The 20,599-nt window shown below is 41.3% G+C and overlaps 1 protein-coding gene across 17 annotated transcripts in view; it reads right to left on the minus strand.

Moving 5' to 3' along the window:
- The window catches only part of FMN1 (formin 1), a 498,278-nt gene that overhangs the window by 335,254 nt on the left and 142,425 nt on the right, over positions 1-20,599 (minus strand). For 15 of the 17 annotated variants that reach the window (XM_025295965.3, XM_025295966.3, XM_044925239.2 and 12 more), the window contains one exon: positions 836-953. The exons of 1 other annotated variant lie outside the window; for it this stretch is intronic. In XM_025295965.3, coding sequence (XP_025151750.3) covers positions 836-953 — 118 coding nt within the window. Of the gene's footprint in view, positions 1-835; positions 954-2,869; positions 4,693-20,599 lie in introns of those variants that run through there. One more of the 17 variants, XM_025295972.3, reaches the window with a different exon arrangement.

Genomic DNA, 20,599 nt, shown 5'->3' on the forward strand with positions numbered 1-20,599 from the left:
CAGTCAACCAATAAGAACTGAAAGAAGTACTTCTTTTGTATAGCCATACAGACTGGTAATATACACAGATACCTAAGACAATCAGCAAAATGGAAGCCTATGCAAGAAATCTTCAAATATCAGGAAGAAGACAAAGAGGTTTCCTCAGAGATACATAAAAACACACATATATACAATTAAGACATAACCTCCTCCCATTCTTTTCTTTTCTTTTCTTTTTTTTTAATTTCATGTGAACCCTTCACTTAAAAAGTAAAAATATCTAGATTCCCATTCTATTTAAATACGTTCAAGCAAAGCTCTGGGGAAGATTTCCAGGGAGTTAGATTGCTTCGAAATTGGCCATGCATTAAATAAAGCTTTGTTTAACAAAAGTGAAAGAGTAATTGATGGTATCTGTACATTCACTCTGCACAAGGTTCCTGTGGCTCAAAAGCATTACTTGAAGACAAAGAACAAATCGTATTCCAGCTCTGGAGACTCACACTCTGCCTCTGCCAGAAGCCCTGTCGGCTCACACACTCTCTGAGGGCCAACCACCCGCTTCCTGAAGAATCTGTAATCTACCTTCTCCATTAGTTCCCCCAAGGTTCTCCTCCTTTACACAAGTGCCCCCCACTTCATTCATTTCACTGCATTCACCTTTCATCTCTAAGAGATTCATTCCTGATAAGTGTGCCAGGGGTCAATGTAACATCGAAACCAAAAAGAAAAGCCTTGAGCATTGCATTTTATAATGAAACAAAAACTCCAATTCTCAGAGTCTACTGAGCTAGAACTAAAAGCCAATGCAGCAAGAGATTCATTTCTGAGACCTGGCTTCTTTTCACATCACCTGCTTCAGTGTACTTCAATCCCACTTTTTCTTCTGTGTCCTTTGTCTTCGGTGGTGGCCAGACAGCCTGGAGTCTGCCAGGAATCCTATCATCCTGCTCAGTGGGGCTGTGGTCAGGCTGTTGGAAAAGTGGGCAGAGAAAAGTTTAAGTTCAATAAAATGTGACCAGAGCCAACTAAACCCTGAGTTGCATACTGCTCTCACTCACTGCAACTGAAACAACTCACTACAATACAATCCTTTTCCAGAAACATAAAGTGATCAGCTGGAGTGGAAAAACGAAACTTAAGGCCAAGTATTACACAACCTTCAATAAGTGATTTTTAGCACGTAACTCTTTTAAAAAACCATAAATACACTTTGAGCTGAGGATACAGATGTACTATAACCTGGTACATTTATACTATAATTTGGTACATTTATAGGTATGTTTACAAATATTGCCCAAACAACTCCAGGGTTAAAGATATAAACCAGCTTTGCACTTTCCATGAAGATTAGTTCTAGGTCAAGATAACACTTCTCTAAGACATTCACATTGATCAATTCTTTTTTATTTTTTTTAATTTTATTTTATTTTTAAACTTTACAAAATTGTATTAGTTTTGCCATATATCAAAATGAATCTGCCACAGGTATACATGTGTTCCCCATCCTGAACCCTCTTCCTTCCTCCCTCCCCATACCCTCCCTCTGGGTCGTCCCAGTGCACTAGCCCCAAGCATCCAGTATCGTGCATCGAACCTGGACTGGCTACTCGTTTCATACATGATATTTTACATGTTTCAGTGCCATTCTCCCAAATCTTAAAAAAGAATGAAATGGCTGTCACATTCAAGCTATTTTTACAGGGGTTGATTTTACAACCAGAAGAATGCTATATTGTATTTAGTTTTTAACTGCAACCCAAGCTAACTTTTCTAAAGACCTTAAATTTAACATTTTAACTGATCAAATGTATGAGGGAATGATAATTATATTCAAGGTGAAACTATGCAAAAAATTCTACTCACTGCCCTTATGAACTTTTAAGATCCACTGAACAAGTGCTTGCTGCTGCTGCTGCTGCTGCTAAGTCGCTTCAGTCGTGTCTGACTCTGTGCAACCCCATAGATGGCAGCCCACCAGGCTCCCCCGTCCCTGGGATTTTCCAGGCAAGAACACTGGAGTGGGTTGCCATTTCCTTCTCCAATGCATGAGAGTGAAAAGTGAAAGTGAAGTCGCTCAGTCGTGTCCGACTCCCAGCAACCCCATGGACTGCAGCCTACCAGGCTCCTCCGTCCATGGGATTTTCCAGGCAAGAGTACTGGAGTGGGGTGCCATTGCCTTCTCTGAAGTGCTTGCTAGTCCTTACAAATTTCCTGAATACTTTTTTAAACAACTGTAACAGTTTTCACTAATTAGATGGTTACCATGTGCTAACTTCATTTATTCTTCAATACTACCATATAAAATTATTTTCATCATTTTGCTGATGAAGAGATTGAGGCTTAGAGGAGATCAAGGTCACCCAACCAGTAATTGGTGGAGTTAGAATTATAACCCAGGTCTCATTCTAAACCCAGTCCTCAATCAGGATATCTTATAACCAACACAGAACATTTTAATCACATCACAAACATGTATTTGGCCAAGTGACCAATTTTCAAAGGAAAAATACAGTTTTCACAGAGGTATAATTAATTAAATGGGAAGGAAGTCTGGGCTACATTTCCATATTGCATTGATTCTGATGCTGCCTGGGTTTTATAAGCACATTTACTATTAATGCTTAAACTCAGAGTGACAGTTTCCCTTTCTGATCTGCACACCTTTCTTACAACAATCCAGAGAAATATAAGAAAGAAAGAAAATACTCCAACTCCAAAATGTCCAACTCCAGACTCCTTATAAGGACCACTTGATTATATCATGTTTCACCTAGAGGAGTGTCACTAAGAGTAGGTAACTAAGATCCTCTTTGACAGGAAACCTGAAAAGAAACATGGCCACATAACACTTGATGACAAATCACACAACCCAACTGCTACGTACGCTTTTGGAATCTGAGGGGCCATCCGCAGGCCTTGACCTTGACCGCTCAAACACAGCTCTTAGGGACTCCTTCTCATGCCTCATCTTGCGCTTGAGAGCTTCCAGCTCAGAGGTGTCAGCGGTGGTCTCCTTTTTGGGGGGACGGATGAATAAGGCTTTAAAGGCCTCCAAGGCAGTTTCTGGAGGCTTTGGCTTGACCTCTCCTCCCTGGGTTTGGGCTTCTCCAGGGTCGCTCTGGCTCTCCTGAGGTGCACCACAGCCCATCTCTTCCCCCTTGAGCTGTTCAGGGTCTTCTGGCTTCGGTTCAGCTTTGGGGACGTCAATGTTGAGCAGCTGAGAGAGCTGCTCCAGGAGAGTGGGAGTGGCCTTTGGATAGCTTGTTTTCTCTCCCGTTTTCACTGCTGGAGGCCCTGCCTGTGCTAGGGACCGCTGGACTGGTTGGGTCAACTTGAGCAAAGCCAGGTCCCCATCCTTTGGTTTAATTTCAGTGATGGTCTCCCCGCCCTCGGTTGTGGCTCCCTTCTTCAGCACACGAAGCCCACTGAAAAAAGCTGGAAGCTGGAAGGACTTCTCTCCAGGGACTTCTTTTTTAGAAGAGGTGTTCTCGGTGACACCACCACTTGAGTCCTGGTCTGCTACCACAGCTGGAGCCATGGAACCTTTTTCTCCCGCTTCTCGCTGGCAAGAGCTGTGCTCTGTCTGAAGGCCACCTTTGTCGGGTTCCAACTTGCAGCTTATCTCCTGCAGAGTTCTTTGAGGACTTTCTCCACTGAGCTCTGCATCACCCCTGTCACCAGGGGCGGTATTTTCCCTTTCATCTCCTGGCTTTTCTTGGGGCTCCTCGGATGGCTCAGATAAAACAACACCAGGGGATCTGGGGCTATTGGTCTTGCTTTCCTCTTCTGGTTCCTGGCCTCCATCATCAGAATCAGAATCAATGGTGGTGTTCACCAGGGTCCCTCGAACCAAAATGACATTGTCTTTGTTCACATTCAAAGCAGCGAGTGGAAGCAGCTCTTGTCCAGGGAGAGAAATCCCGGCCTCTGCTTCTCCCCTAGGACTTCCCTCCAACTCCGTCTGCGTCTCCACCTTTGTCTTCCCATCATTTCCATGGTCAAGTGGAACCTGAGCCTCTGCCTCCTGCAGATCCGATCCACTACTGGGCTCCACCACTAAATTACGGAAGGCTTTCAGCACCGCGTCTTCCTCTTCGGGTTTCACAGATTCCAATTTACTCGTGAACCCAAAGAGGGATTTCATAGAGAACTTTGTAAGGATCGACAGCGCCGGGTCAAGTCCGGCTTCAGGTTGTTCTGATTTCGAGCCATCACTGCCTTTCAGAGCGTTTCCAACTTCCTCCATGTCCCAGCAGGGCCCTGGGTGGCAGTTCTCACTTCTGCTACCTTCCCCTGCTCTCTCAGTTTCTGCACTCCATCGGCTCTTAACTTCCAGAACGGAGAGCACAGGACCGGCCGGTGGACTCAGCCGCAGCGCGAGCACACTTGGCCCGGCCCTGGTCCCTCCCGAGCCCTCCTTCCGGTTTGCGCGGGGATGGGGCGCCCCAGGCAACTGTAAAGAGTCCACGGGGCTTTATGTCCAGAAGCAGCTGAGGCTGCGCACCTTACTACACACGGACTGGGAGGCTGCTCCTCTGGGACTTCCGTATTTATTCCCGGGGACAAAAGGCTTTTTGTCGTAGGGAAAATCAGCCTGCCCCCACTCATCCCAGCCCAGGATTTGCCACGAGCTCCGCCCTAGTGCCCGCGGTTCTCCTGGTGGCTTTCAACTTCCTCATTGGTGAGCACGGGAGGCTCCAGAGAGTGCTGAGCGGGCAAGCAGTTCCTGACAGCCTTCAACCACCTCCCCGCCCCTCCACTCCCAGAGCAGCCCAGGAAGTTCTAAAGTGAATCAGCAGAAAATAACTGAAATACGTCTTGCGGGCTCTCTTTTGCCATCTAAATCACGGTCAGAAGCCTGTGCCATCCAAGCAAAAAAAAAAAAAAAAAAAAAACACACCCCAAAACTATCACTGCACGCAGACCGACAGCCACTTACAAAGCCCGAAGCAAAGAAATATTTAAAAGTAAAGAAAGAAACAGATCATCTCAAAGTGCCAAGGACTCGAAAAAGCAGTTAATTTACTACCCTTGAAGCTTTTTCTTTTTTTTTTTTTTAAGTGCTTTCTTCCGCCTCCCTGCAGGTTTCATCTGGAATGCAGATTTTAGCTTCCAGGGAAGGAAAACCAACAAGACTGGTTTCAGATTACTGCTGTTTTAGCTCTGCCCTGCTGTCAGAGTTCTACAAACAGGCACTTAGGCAAGCACGCCCACCACGCCCACTGCCCACCAGCCTCAGGGTGGTAGAGTAAACAGCCCCAGTCAGGGAGGAATGATAACCCCCCACTCTCTTGGGCTAACCTTGGGCTTCTGTTCAGCAGCTCTGACTTCCTAGCTTTCTTAGGAATCCTGCTGCCCAAAGGGCACCCCTCTGTGCTTCAGCCATCCAGCCAACAAATTGAAACCTAGCATGGTACAAAGTAATACACAACCTGCCCTGTTAGGCAAAGCAATTCATAAAAAAGATCCCCAAGAAGCCACATTTCCCTACAGGGAAAAACGTCTGAAAGGTCTCTATCAGGGCTCTGTCACAGACCCATTTGCCTAAAACAAAAACAGGAAAGACAAAACCACCACCAAACATCAGCTCTGTGTAGTTTCCAATGCTGTACAAGCTGGGAACCTGGCAATGAAGGACATGGAAAAATTGCAGCTCTGTTTCCTAGCAGCATACCTGCCTCTTGGGGCAGCTTCCTGTTGTACCTGAAGGTCTCAGTGTTTACCAGATCCTATTGAGTCAGCAGGCATTTAGTAAGCACCTGGAATGGATAAGGCACTATGCTGGATCAAGAGAGCCAAACTGGCTTAATAGTCATCATAGTTTAATAGTAATCACTGGCTCTCTGAATAAAGCTACGAGAAGATTGAGCCCAAGCGTTAAATGCAAACAAATTTATTCTGCAAAACAGAAGCTGTAGCCATAAGCAAAACAGCTGTCTTGCTTTATCTGCAGCAGGGAATGGCTGTGGCTTCCACACTGCTAACTTGAATTGTGTTCTCCACTGAGAAATTCTGATCACAATAATAAATTTCCAGTGTGATGTGTTCAAAAGAAACCTTCACACAAAAAGCGTACATATGATTATAGCCCATCAACTCTTATAGGAAAATTAAAACAGTGCTTCCTCATCCCTGATTTGACCTTGTGTCTAAATGGATACTTTCCTGGTTGCTCCTGATCCCAGCATATTTTAAGATTATTAAATAGGGCATGGTTAATCAAAAGGCCACCACAACACTCAGGAAAATTCATTCGTGCCATTTAAGCCTCATAACAAGCTTCCTATCTAAAGGAAATGCCTGTTGATAAAAATCATACTTCTGCTTCTTCAGGACAGAGAAAGAAAAAGGAATCATTACATCAGATCATAAGATCAGTCTTCTGAAGAACCATGTAGACCAGTCAACATATGGGTGAGGGGAAGAGACATGGCACATATTTGTTGTTCTTTAACCGAGAAAGCTCCATTTTCTCAGACATAATTATTGATTTCCAGAATAAGTTGCTAAGCACTTTCAGCAGATATGGGCAAAATTGGACATAAACTAGAAGACTCTTCTACACTACAGCATGGAGTGGAAATACAAAGTTCTAGCACCTTCTCAATACCCACGGACATGAATACAACGTCGTGGGAATCTTGGGTCCCAGGGAGACAGTTTGATTCCAGTCCCTTGGCTTAGGGTAAATAAGGTGTTCTTAGGTTCATTTTAAAAATGAAGCAACCATGGCCAAGAGAATGCAACCAAGCAAAGGTGCACAGCTAATAAGTGGATGATACTAATAATACATAACATTTATTAGGTGTTTACAAGCACTGTTCTAGTTGCTCCATGTGTATTAACTGATTAGTACATCTAACTATGGGCTTCCCTGATGGCTTGGTGGTAAAGAATCCACCTGCGAAGCAGGAGGCACAGGTCTGATCCCTTTGTGGGGAAGATCCCTCTGAGAAGGAAATGGCAATCCACTTCAGTATTCTTGCAGGGGAAATCCTATGTACAGAGGAACCTGGCAGGTTACAGTGCATGGGGTCACAAAGGAACAACTTAGCAACAAAATATCAACAACATCTAACTATGAGGTTGGTATTATTTTCTTTTTCCTGTTTGGAAACTGGGGCATGGAAAGATGATGTAACTTGCTCATATTCACAAGAAGAACTGGAACTTGAATCAAGACAATCAGGCCACAGAATCCACAGTCTTCTAAAAGCCTGAGCCCTGATTCCTGCCATAACAGGACTCCACATCCACCTGCATCTTAAAATATGCAGGCGTGTCAGCCCGGTTAGGTGGTGGGGTCTCACTAGGGCATGTATTGTACCTTACCCTCTGAAATGATACCGAAGACTGACTTCATGAAAAGAAAAAAAATATGAGCGGGACCATTCTTTTCCCTTGTAAATTTAGAGGGGAAATCTAGACAGGCTACTTAGAAAAAATCAAGCAAAAATTCCCTAGCTGGCTTGTCTACTGGTCACAGACAAGACACATAATCCTCAGGACTCAAATTTATCAAGAGGCTTTCCAGTTTACCTATACAATTCTCCTTCATTTAGCAAAGTGAACTATCACAAAGATGCATTCATCCAACAATCATTGTCAAGCACCAACTCTGTACGACATAAAGATGAAGAAATTCAGCCTTCCACCTTGATGAAACATGAAGTTTAATAGGGGAAATCAGCCAAGAAAGAGGTGATTCTTGTTCAGAGACTGTAACTTAGTACTTTATACTCCAGACTCAGTTTAATTAGCAATAGGTGGAACTAAGACAATTTTGAATGAAAGCAAGTTATGACCATAAAAATATGAAGATAAGTAAGAAAGGGCAGCATGGTAATTTAAAGAGATTTTTGAATATTGACTCTTTCAGGACACTCATTCTCATGACCATGAGAAATGTTACAACATCTGGTCATTTAGGGAATGGAAAAATGTTTCAGACCATAGTAGTTTTCAAACAAGCAGCCTACAAGTCTGATCTTAGTTGGGCGGTCTTTAAAAATTCATCTATTTAATGCTCTAACATTCTCAGAGGAAAAAAGAATCACCTCTTTTGGACATTATTTTTGTCTTATTCTATGAAAGTGAAAGTGGAGAGCTTAAAGCTCAACATTCAGAAAATGAAGATCATGGCATCCAGTCCCATCACTTCATGGCAAATAGATGGGGAAACAGTGGAAACAGTGTCAGACTTTATTTTTCTGGGCTCCAAAATCACTACAGATGGTGACTGCAGCCATGAAATTAAAAGACGCTTACTCCTTGGAAAGCAAGTTATGACCAACCTAGATAGCATATTCAAAAGCAGAGACATTACTTTGCCAACAAAGGTTCGTCTAGTCAAGGCTATGATTTTTCCTGTGGTCATTTATGGATGTGAGAGTTGGACTGTGAAAAAGGCCGAGTGCCGAAGAATTGATGCTTTTGAACTGTGGTGTTGGAGAAGACTCTTGAGAGTCCCTTGGACTGCAAGGAGATCCAACCAGTCCATTCTGAAGGAGATCAGCCCTGGGATTTCTTTGGAAGGAAGGATGCTGAAGCTGAAACTCCAGTACTTTGGCCACCTCATGCGAAGAGTTGACTCATTGGAAAAGCCTCTGATGCTGGGAGGGACTGGGGGCAAGAGGAGACGGGGACGACAGAGGATGAGATGGCTGGATGACATCACTGACTCGATGGACATGAGTCTGGGTGAACTCCGGGAGTTGGTGATGGACAGGGAGGCCTGGCGTGCTGCAATTCATGGGGTCGCAAAGAGTCGGACACGACTGAGCAACTGATCTGATCTGATCTGACAATACATGCTTTTCAAGTACCTACTATGCAAAAACAGCCAAGTAACAGCCAAGACTTTCTCCTTTACAACCTCACCTGATTCTCTTTTATTCTAACCTCAAGATACTTAATAATAGCTACCTGTGCAAAAGACCAGATTAAAAATTATCTACTTTGGACAACTAGTTGAAATAGGCATGATCAATATCAGGTAGGATAACTCACATGTTGCTCTTTGTAACTATTTGGTACCCAGCTTGTGAAAACTGAATACAGAATTTATGTGGAGAATTTACTACTAATGAATTCTCCATGTTCCTCCCATCTCACCATGTTCTCAGATTGAGGCTGGAGTTAACTGAACCTCATGTCAATAAACATTCCAATAAACAACACCTGGTGAGATAAGCCTAAAAAAAGGTAATAAACAAAAAAGAAGGGATATCATCTCCTGGAAGTAGTAGAACCTAGCTTCTTGATTCTCATAACAACTAAAGGAATGAGCATTAAAAATTTTTCAAAATCAATTTGCAGAAATAGCACACTGTCTAAAGCAGAAACTTCCTAAAGCCCCTCGCTCCCCACCTCACACACGCTTTGCAGCACTCTCCCATGTCACTCAGCTTAGAGAATTCCTTCCCACACATATTCTCATAAAACCCTCTCCGAGCACTCTCCCAGAAAGGCAAGGGAAAAGTGAGATTAATTTCATGGTATTAGGCTAAATTTCTCATGTTTCTCCTTATCCAATAAGCTCCAAGTTCTGGGCCTGATTTTTCATGACCGCTTCCAGCTTCTAGGGATTCAACTAGGTTCATGGAATGACTGCTGAAGAAAAGTAGAAGTTAAAATTGGTAAGAGTATGTAAGATTGTAGAAACTATTTCTGTGGAAGAAAAGTGTTTAGAGCAATGGACTGGGAAAAGTAAGTAAGTAAAGTATGAAGAAAGCTATAAGTGAGGTAATGGGTGGAGATGGGGTTTTGGAGGTTCAGGAAGCATGTTTTAAATAAGTGACACTTAACTAAGTGAGCGCTGAGGAAATAACGCCATAGAAGTACTCAAAAAGACATTTGTTAAATGAATGAGGAGTCAGATGAAAGAAGTATAAGATAATGGAAGAAGATGGGTAGAATCAAATTGTTGGGGGGCTTAAGAGGACTTCAGAAGGACTAGAAGACAATCAGCTCAACATTCATGTTTTAAAGATGGAGATATTTGGAGTCAAGAGAAGCTAGCTAACTGTACCAGTTCACGAAGCTCAAGTACAACGATAGGATACAGCATCTTCTTTAAGTTCATTTTCCACATCTTGAAAATGGAGTTATGAGGCCAAACTGAGGCCAGAACCGGAGGCCTCCCCAGGCTTCTCTTTCCATTTCAGGCAGTGCTCTGCCAGGCTTCACTATGTGAAATCCCCCTGCTATCTACTGCAGTGCTTCAAACAGCCCCTCTAACTCAGCCTCAGAAAAGCTAGCAGCTGTTTTCACTGATTGAAAACAAAACAGGCTGCATCTGCTGACAGCAACAACCGGACTCAGGGATTAACGCCTTCTTCCGTCGAGCCGTCTTGGTGCTAAATGTTTCTAAGACTGGTTCCACTGAGCTGTATTCAAAGTTTCTGTGGAAATGGGTTGAATGTTGGTAACAAACATTCCCTTCTCCTCTGAAAAGGAAGAGGAGAGGCCAAGGCATACTCGTGAAGCTGTAGAAGAGTTAAGAACCTGGCCTTGGGTTCTGGGCTCACATTCTACCCTACTCCTGCAAGAAACTTGACCTTGGGCAAGTTATATAAGCAACCTGTGTCTCAGCTTCCTCTCCTAAAAGCTTGGAATAAGAAAGGCTCCTTCTGCGTGGGTTATTAGAAGGATTAAATAAATGAATATGTGTTTCGCATTCCATCAGTGCCTGACACAAAATAAGTCCCATATGGATGTGATATGTTTTCAGAACATATCACAGGAACAGCTTTCTTTGGGGCATCAACTGATATCTAACAATGTCTTTTAACCTCGTCAATATGAAGCAAGTATTTACCCATGAAATGAAGGCCCAAGCAGGAAACTGGCCTGCCCAGCTCGCTCTTAGCTATGTTCCCGGACAAAGGAGCCATTTGGTCTGAAAAAGATTATTCCCTATGGACTGTTGTTATTGTTGTTCAGTCGCTAAGGCATGTCCGACTCTCTGTGACTCCATGGGCTGTAGCCTGCCAGGCTCCGCTATCCATGGGGATTCTCCAGGCAAGAATACTGGGGAGGGTTGCCATGCCCTCCTCTAGGGGAGCTTCCTAACCCTGGAACTTCTCCTGCTTTGGCAGGTGGGTTCTTTACCACCGAGCCTCCAGGGAAGCCCTCCTTATAGATAGGCCTACTAAATACCACGCCTCCCCATATCATATCTGTGCCACGAGTGAGTTGAGCTCCAAAGAAAATTCTTTCAAGGGGTCCCTCTGGGTATTTCAGGGCCAGTGCTCTCTGGATTGTTTTTTTTCCATCTGAAGAGAACAATTAGCTTGAAATGTTCCCAGGTGGCTACTATAGATGGTGACAAAGTTCACCTGTTTTTATTATAATACTTTTCCTCTGTTCCACGGTGATTTTTAAATCAGCTCAATAATTTCGGAGGGGGAGATCTATGAATTTGGATTTTTTCCAGAAGATCCTTTGCTTAAGAGTCTGTTGACACATGCTGATGCTGTGTGTTCCCTTAGCACTGAGACTTCCCTCCCTTTAGGAAAGGGTGTTCCCAGACAGTGACTGGCCTGGGAGACCGCCCAAGGTGTCAACAGCAGAGCAAGGGCCATTTCTTTGTTGTTGTTTTTAGGCCAACTCATTATACTTCAAAGGTGTACCGAGTTCATTGAAAACGTCCTTACTCTTACAAATACAAAAATCAAGTTTGAAATAGTTATTGCATTACTGCTTAGGGTCTTGTGTGTGTATGTGTGTGTGCATGCTCTTTGTGGTCTTGTGGACTGTAGCCTGCCAGGCTTCTCTGTCTATAGGATTCTCCAGGCAAGAATACTGGAGTGGGTTGCCAAGCTCTCTTCCAGGGGATCTTCCCAACACAGGAATTGAACCTGCGTCTCTGGCATTGTAGGTAGATTCTCTACCCACTGAGCCACCTAGGAAGCCCACTTAGGGTCTTACTGTCAGATATTTCTAAGACTGATTCCAATAAGCAGTATCAAAGACTCTTTGGAAATGGATTCAATGTCCATGACAGAATACTGTAAGGAAAAGGAAAGGCTGTGACTTACTTGTGAAGCTGGAGAGGTAGGGAAAAAGAAGCATTCTTTAAGGTACAGAATTTCCTGGGGCAGGTTTTTGAAGAGTTTTGTGTTTTCCCCAAATGACTAATAGTTTTGTCCCGCAGAAATAACCACTACAGAAGGCAGGGGGTCCGTGGAGAAAGCATTTCACTGTGGCTAAAGTTGTTCATGATACAAGTTATAGATACAGATCTGGACTCTAACAAACCATATGCATCTCTTGAAGCTTTTATTCTCCTTCTTCCTGGGTATGAAGCTAGACAGCCATAACATGTTATCTTTTTGTCCTTCCCTAGTTTTTAAGATGTAAAAGTTATCTTGAGAATACTTGTTCCAACACTAAAGATCTAGTTATCAATTTAAAATATTTTTAAATTTTAAAGGAGACAAAAGAAAAATTAGGGATGATGAGGATTTGCTCAAAACAAAACAAAGGTAGAAAACAAAGATGCATTAGGGACATGCATTATTTTAGGGTGTCATTGTTCCAAGTAGGCACCATGTTACGTTCCTTATGCAAGCTTTCTAGTACCTTAATCCTCCCAGTAACTCTAGGAGAAAGGTGTCAGTGACCCCATTTTATTAGTGCTATTCATTGCAAGTTTCTGTAATGATGGAAAACCCCTATATCTGTGTCATGCAATGCAGCAGACACTAGCCATACGTGGTGTTTGAGCACTTAAAATGTTCCTAATGTAACTGAGGAACTACATTTTAAATTTTATTTCATCTTAATTAATAGCCATAGGTGGCTAGTGACTAGTGTTTGGTTACTGCTTTTGATGTTAACACCGAGGTTCAGAAAAATTAGGACACTTCTAAGATTACACAACCAGTGAGCAACAGTCAGGATCTGCACTGGATCAGCCTGATTCTAAATGTACCTTCTTTTCATTACAATAAATCGAAGAACAATAGAATTACGTAGTAGTTCTGTTTCACACTGAAACATCAGAATGGGGGCAAATATTATAGATGATCACCTGGTTACCAGACCCAATGGCCACTGCAGTTAGAAAGAGCTGGCAGAGAGCAGAAAGGACACAGAATCATTACTGATTCCTTGAAGTTAATACTCACATCACTTAGTCATTTTTAAAGAAAAATATGGAAGCCGATGTAAAGGCATTAAAATTACAAAGGAGAAAGTAAGCTACGCATTGTCACAAAAGTGAAAGCCCTAGTTGCTCAGTCCTGTGCAACTCTTTGCAACCTCATGGACTGTATAGCCCACCAGACTCCTCTGTCCATGGATTTCCCCAGGAGAGAATACTGGATTGGATAGCCATTTTCTTCTCCAGGGGATCTTCACAACTATGATCCTATTCTTAACCACAGTTAAGAGAGGACAAAGAAAAAAAGAGGGGAGCATAGCCATGGCTTTGAAGTGAAACACATTTGGATTCAACACAGGATCTTACTAGTTACACACAAACTGTGACATTTAGGCAAGTTCTTTAGCTCAGTCTTTACATACATACAATGGGGACAATATTTAACTCATCGGATTGTTCTAAGAATTAAATGTGTTAATATCCCTAACCCAGTGCTTGCTCAGTTCATCACAGCCGCTCAATAAATAGTGACCATTATTACTGTGGAACATGTACAGCTACAGAGATCAATAAAGCGGAAAAAAGAATCATAGTTCCATAATTCTGAAATATAGTCACTGTTGCCTCCGTTTTGTACACTGTGTTAATTTGGGACTTAAACCAAACAAGTATATATACTGCTACTGTCATTTTCAGCACTCTAAGAATTATCATGAAATATTCTGGAAAAATGATACAACAGTTCCTAGAGTCACGGTCACTTACTTCCTGTAGCTCGAAAGGGACATTTATAATGCTCATACTCAGGACAGTTATAGTGCTGCAGTTCTTAATGAAATTCAGAAGCAATAATAATCATATATTAAGATGGCTTAATTAAAACATGTAAAAATCAAAAGGCAAGAGAAAAATAATGGGGTCATAAAAACTGGAGCCTTATGTTAGCATAGGAGTACTCTCAAACATTCTCTAGGCAAAGGCTTCTGTGTTTCAAATTCGAAATGGGTCATATTGGATGTAATTTTTTAACCACAAATTCCCATTTCTCTCTTAGAAAAGACAGAAAATACTTTTCCGAAATTCACACATGGAACATAAATGATACATGTAGAGAGACCAGCTTTACAGAAATAATGTGAAGCTCATAGTCTAAGCAATGCACACAAAACAGCAGTTTTGGGGGCAGAAAAGGGAGGCTTAAAAAAATGGAACCCATTCTAAGGGAACAAAAAAGCAATCATTTGAATTTTAGAGAAGCTAAATGAAATATTTCAGTGCAATATTCTAATCATTTAAATAAAATTCATCTCCACATTTCTCACCGATTTTAAAAACTCAGTTCTAATCTGTGGTCTTTCAGGGTCTGAGAGTATAAGTGTGTCTATGTAGACACTTCAAGACTTCAAGACTCCAGTTTTACACGAACAGCTATTCTGTTTCATGTCAGAACAGAGGAAATGAGTACAAGTGTTATCAAGATTTTTTAAAAAAGTGAATTTCACAATTCCATTAACCACTAAGGTGTCCAATGGTTAAGTCAAACTTACTCTTTTTGTTTTATAAAGAAATCTGGGATGTTACTAGGTTTGTTGTGATCTTGCCATTTATAGAGAAGACAAGTACATGTCAAGGGAAGTGTGAGAAATGGCCTAAGAACTGAGCTCTATGACTGGCATAAACTAGGGTTTCTATTTAAATGTATACCAGCCTTCCACACCAGTTGCAACTAATTTGAAAGAGATAAATGATTAAATTTCATGGGCTTTAGGAATAAAACCAGATAACTTTTTTTCAACTGCTTTGTCATGACTTAAAGTGCTGAAGAGTTTATAAGAAGCAAGCGTAATTTTCCAGTTCCATCAATAATTCATCCCTTCCAACTATCCTTTTTGCCTGAATCATTTCTTGATCATTTATCATACAGCCCACAGATACACAATCTCTGTCTCTCTTTCACACACTCACACATATGTACACACACATGTGAATAAACACACTCATCCAGAAAACAAACTAGTTGGCTAATTCTGAATTCACTTCACTTGCAAATGTAAGCCCCATTGTCATGAACACGCTAATGGTTTGGGGAAGTCCGCCTGTGGCCGTTAGCTTTAAGCAGTAGGCTCTCATTGGCTTCCATGAAAGACGAGACCAAGATGTGGTCCTTTCCATGTGCTGCGTGCGTGCATGTTCATCACTTCAGTTGTGTCCGACTCTTACAACCCTATGGTCTATATAGCCCACCAGACTCCTCTGTCTGAGGGGTTCTCCAAGCAAGAATACTGGAGTGAGTTGTCACGCCCTCCTCCAGGGGATCTTCCCAACCCAGGGATCGAACCCATGTCTCCTGCATCACCTGCATTGCAGGCAGATTCTTTACTGCTTGAGCCACCAGGGAAGCCCATGTACTGCAAAGACAGCATATCAGAGAGCCCTCTGCATTCATTCTTTGTGGTTGAAGCTAATTGATGGCCGTGGAGTTTGTCTTTTAGGAGTGAAGGAATGTGGAGGGACTGAAATCTGCTCATGTTCCCACCAGTGTTCCCCCATTAGCTATAAAAACCAAAGGTCTAAGGCATCCAGTGTTCCATGTGAGAATATGTTACAGAATCTTCACTGGACTGAGTTCCGTGGGGTGATTTTGGTTGTGGTTTTAATTCTCAAGCCTTCTCACTGGTTATGGGGGCTAACTCATATCTATACAATGAATTTGGTTCTTCAATTAGAAACAAAACAGAAACAAACAAACAAAGCATCCAACTAATAGAGAGGTAGAGAGGCTTACCATTTAAGCACCTGGGTCCATACTCAGACAGACCTGGGTTCAAATCCTTGCACCTGGCTTTACTGAACCTCTCTCCTAACCTGTACAATAGGTACAAAGGGTGGTGACTGGCATTGAGCCAGTGATCGATACATGGCAGTTTTGTCAGTGGTGTAGACGCTGAAGGTTGGGTGTGGACTTGGTAATTATATCCTTCTGTTCATCAGATGTAACTACTTGGAACCCAATGCTGTGTCCTCCCAAGACAATGAACCCAGTTCAGCAAGGAGAACTCCAGGCCCCACAGGTGGGGTGACTGAGACGGTCCTTGGAAACCAGTATCTCCAAGAAGAGTGCAAGGTCTGTGTTTTAAAAACTGCATGCGAAACCCTACTTTCAGAATTCATGCCACCAATACGGAATCTTGAGGACTGTTTACCTTTTCTGCTTTTCGTACCTTGTGGCCCATCTCAGGCCACACCTCTATCAGCATCTTTTTTCAACCCTGCCCATATCCCGTGTTTACAGACATTTTACACAGTATCCTCCATAGTGAAAAGTCATCTCAAATGGAATCCTTAAGAAACTGCATGTGTAATAAGAAGTTAGACTCCATTTGCTCTCTAGTCTGTTCAGATTCAGTTGCCTTGACATGTCTGGCTCAAAGCGCACTAGAAAATGAGAAGCATAGCTAATGATAGTGTCCTATAGCAGAATTTAAGAAACTGCCCTTTAAGGCTAAATGGGTAATGTTCATGCTCTAAACGGGCACTCTTGGGCGACTGAGGATTTATCATGCATAGATACTACCTTAAGGCAATTCACACATTTGGTTTGTTTGGATGGTGCTCCCAAATTGATACCTAGAGTTGCCAGATTTAGTAAATAAAATACAGGACAACCAGTTAAATTTTAATTTCAAACAATAAATAATTTTTCACTCTGAGTATATGCTATATAATACTTAAGTCCTATATAATACTTAGCAACTTCATGACCTAGACGTGGAACTGACTGAGCAATGGGTTCTTCTGAGAACCTTCTAGATCACCCAGAATGGTCTACATGGTTTGCTACAGCACGATGATCACCCAAACAGAACCTCGCTGCGTAGCAGTCTGGCTGACAAGCAGCCAAGAGGCACCATGTTGGCAGCACTGGTCACTTAAACACTGAAATATATACTGGTTGGTAAAAGATGCTGCTCAGAACCTCCCTGGTATGTACCCTCTACCAGCTCCACCTCCTGCCATTCTCCCAGGGAACCCTTCCACCTTCTCACAGTTCAGTCACTACATGATGAGTGTGGCAGGCAACAACATGATGGACCCTGAGAACACTGTGCTGAGTGGAGTAAGTCAGACACAGGAAGATGAATACTGTATGCTCTCATTCATAGGTGGAATCTAAAAGTAACCAAACTCTTAGAAACAGAAAACAGATCGGTGGTTGCCAGATGAAGACAGGGGAAAACGGGTGAGGTGATCAAAAGGTACAGACTCCCAGTGTAAGATTCTTAAGTCCTGGGGATGTGAGTACAGGATGGTAGCTATAGCTAACAATGCTGTATTGTGTATTTGAAAGTTGCCTAGAGAGTAGATTTTGAAAGCTCTCATTGTAAGAAAAATAATTGAAACTAATGAGGTGATAAGATGTGAAATAATCGTGGTGATCATTTTACAATATGTATGTATATCAAATCACTATGTTAAACATCTAAACGCTTGAAACTTATACAATATTACATGTTAATTATACCTCAGTAAAATGGGACGGGAAGAAAGGATAGCATTGGAGAAACAAGTGGTTTGAGCCTTCAGAGTTAGGAGAGTATAAATTTTGGTCTCGCTATCGGAGTGGTGACATTGTTCCTCATTTTAAAACAATAATTCACATTGAGAATATTAAGATGTCTTCCATTTAAATAATTGCCATTTCTTTCTTTACATTTCTTTTAAATAATTTCCACTCTCTATACATCACAATCTACCCTCTAACATTGCTTAGGTTGATTTATACCCCTTTAACAGAATCAGGAAATTTAATATTATAACAAAAAGGAACTTTGTTTTATCTGTTCCTGTTCGTCCCATTCTGTCAGCACACATTTGATAAAGACACTGAGGCCCATGGAACTTAAGGCGGTGCCCAGAGTCCCATAGCTAGTTAGTGGTTGAGTCAGCAGTAGAGGTGAAGTAAATGAGATTTCCATTTCCTGGTCCAAAGCAGAGGGGCCCAGATCTGACCCACTACTTGTTTTTGAATGACTTCTTTAAGAATGATCCTTACATTTTTTAATGGTGGAGGAAAAAAATCAAAGATGAACAATGTTTTTGATAGGTGAAAATTATATGAAATGCAAATTTCAGTGTCTACAGACTTTTCCTGGAACACAGGCACACTTACTATGTATGTATTCTTTATGGCTACTTTTGTCAACAGAGTGGTTGCAATAGAGACTGTATGGTCCTCAAAGCCTGAAATATTTCCTCTCTGGCTCTTGACTTAAAAAAAAAAATTAATCTGCAGCTAAATAAGGGCCTTAATAGCAGTCCCAGCCTGAATGCCTGGGGTCATTCTGATTTGTGGATGCCAAATTTCCACCAATTAGTAAATGTTATAGCTATCACCCCCACATACTAATGAAAAGCTACATCTCCACTGAAAAAGCCTGATTAAAGTAACTTCCTGATGGTGACGCTGCAAATCAGATTCAAAACTGAAAACAGAACAGTCCTGCAACATTTAAGGCTGATCAAAATATCATGCAGCAATACCCTTCTCCCTGACCTAAGTGTTCACAACCCCAGAGGAAAGAAGTCTTTCTGAGCTGCTATGGTGATCAGTGCGTGTATGCGTGGATGCTAAGTCACTTCAGTGGGACTTTTTGCGATCCTATGGACTGTAGCCCGCCCACCTGGCTCGTCTGTCAATAGGATTCTCCAGGCAAGAATACTAAAGTGGGTTGCCACGCCCTCCTCCAGGGATCTTCTTGACCCCGGGATGGAACGCATGTCTCTTATGTCTCCTGAACTGGCAGGTGGGTCCTTTACCACTAGTGCGAGCTGGGAATCAGTAACAAGAGGCAAACTTTTACTAAATCAGTAGAACCCTCCTCCTGAATGGACATCTTACTTAGAATAACAATATTCAAAACATAGGAATCAAATTGTAGCATCTAAGGAAGGGGGAGGATTGGAGGTGGGGAGACTTAAGGCCCAAGGTGTAAAAACTGCTAATGCAGAAAATAATCTAAAGGAACTATCCCAATGTTTAAAAATCATAATTTAAAAAACTAAGAAGCATGTAAATATTTATATATTTTATTGTGTGTTTATATAAATTTTATATAAAAATACATGATATTTATATATGATATGTGAATATATTTATAGTATAATATGTATAAACATATGTGTATACATATATATACATACACAAACACATATACCCTATTAAAGGTTAGTTCAAGATATAGGCCTTGTTTATGTGATGATATGTTTCAAAAGCCTAAAAATACTTATAGACAATAAACCAAAGTTTATCCCAATATTGGCAGGGAGGGGTATAAGAAAAATTATATATGTGGTAGTGCTATTTATTTCCAAGTTGTAGTACTATTTCAAATTAAAAAAAAATCAACTCCAACTCCAATAATAGAGAAACGATTAAATAAATTTTAGCATACAATGTTGAGGAATACTACACATTCACTTAAAATACATCCAGAGGAATTTGTAACACCATGAACAAGCAATGTAAGAGTAATAAGTAAAGGAAAAAAAAAAGGTATAAAATCTATGTTTACAAGTTAAAAATAATCCTTCACTGAAAATAAGTCAGACATAGTGAAAAATACAAAGATAATTTATCAAATTTTTACAGTTGTTGTCTTTGGTTGCTGAGGTTATGAATTATTTCTTTTTAATTTAATTTCTTTCAATTTAACTACATATTTCAAATTTTCTAAAAGGATTGTATAGGATTTCTATAATTGAAGTAAAGTAAAATTAGGAAATAATTTAATTTACAGGGAAAAGGAAAACCAGGAATATATAGTTTAGCCAATGGGTTAAAAAACACATAAACCCAGAATTTTTTTAAAACACAGAAGAAAAAGAAAGACTTTCAAGTTCATTTCAGCACTGTGACATGCCAGACGTCCTGCTGCAGCAAGCTCAACTTAGCCTGACCAGTAGATGGCGCTGTTACACTTCTTACTTTGTATCTCAAGATACACAACTGCTTTTTAGATAGAGTGAGGTTTAAAAAAAAGTCAATACAATATTGTAAAGTTAAAAAATAAAATTAAAATTTAAAAAAAAGTCAAAAGGCTTTGACTATGTGGATCACAACAAACTGTGGAAAATTCTTAAAGAGATGGGAATACCAGACCACCTGACCTGCCTCCTGAGAAATATGTATGCAGGTCAAGAAGCAACAGTTAGAACTGGACATGGAACAACAGACTGGTTCCAGATCGGAAAAGGAATATGTCAAGACTATATATTGTCATTCTGCTTATTTAACTTATACACAGAGTACATCATGAGAAACCTGGGATGGATGAAGCATAAGCTGGAATCAAAATTGTCAGGAGAAATATCAATAATTGCAGATATGCAGATGACACCACTGTTATGGCAGAAAGTGAAGAAGAACTAAAGAGCCTCTTGATAAAAATGAATGACGAGAGTGAAAAAAAATTGGCTTAAAACTCAACATTCAGAAAACTAAGATCA

The sequence above is a fragment of the Bubalus bubalis genome, chromosome 11, assembly GCF_019923935.1.
Source record: "Bubalus bubalis isolate 160015118507 breed Murrah chromosome 11, NDDB_SH_1, whole genome shotgun sequence".
NCBI classification, from domain to species: Eukaryota; Metazoa; Chordata; class Mammalia; order Artiodactyla; family Bovidae; genus Bubalus; species Bubalus bubalis.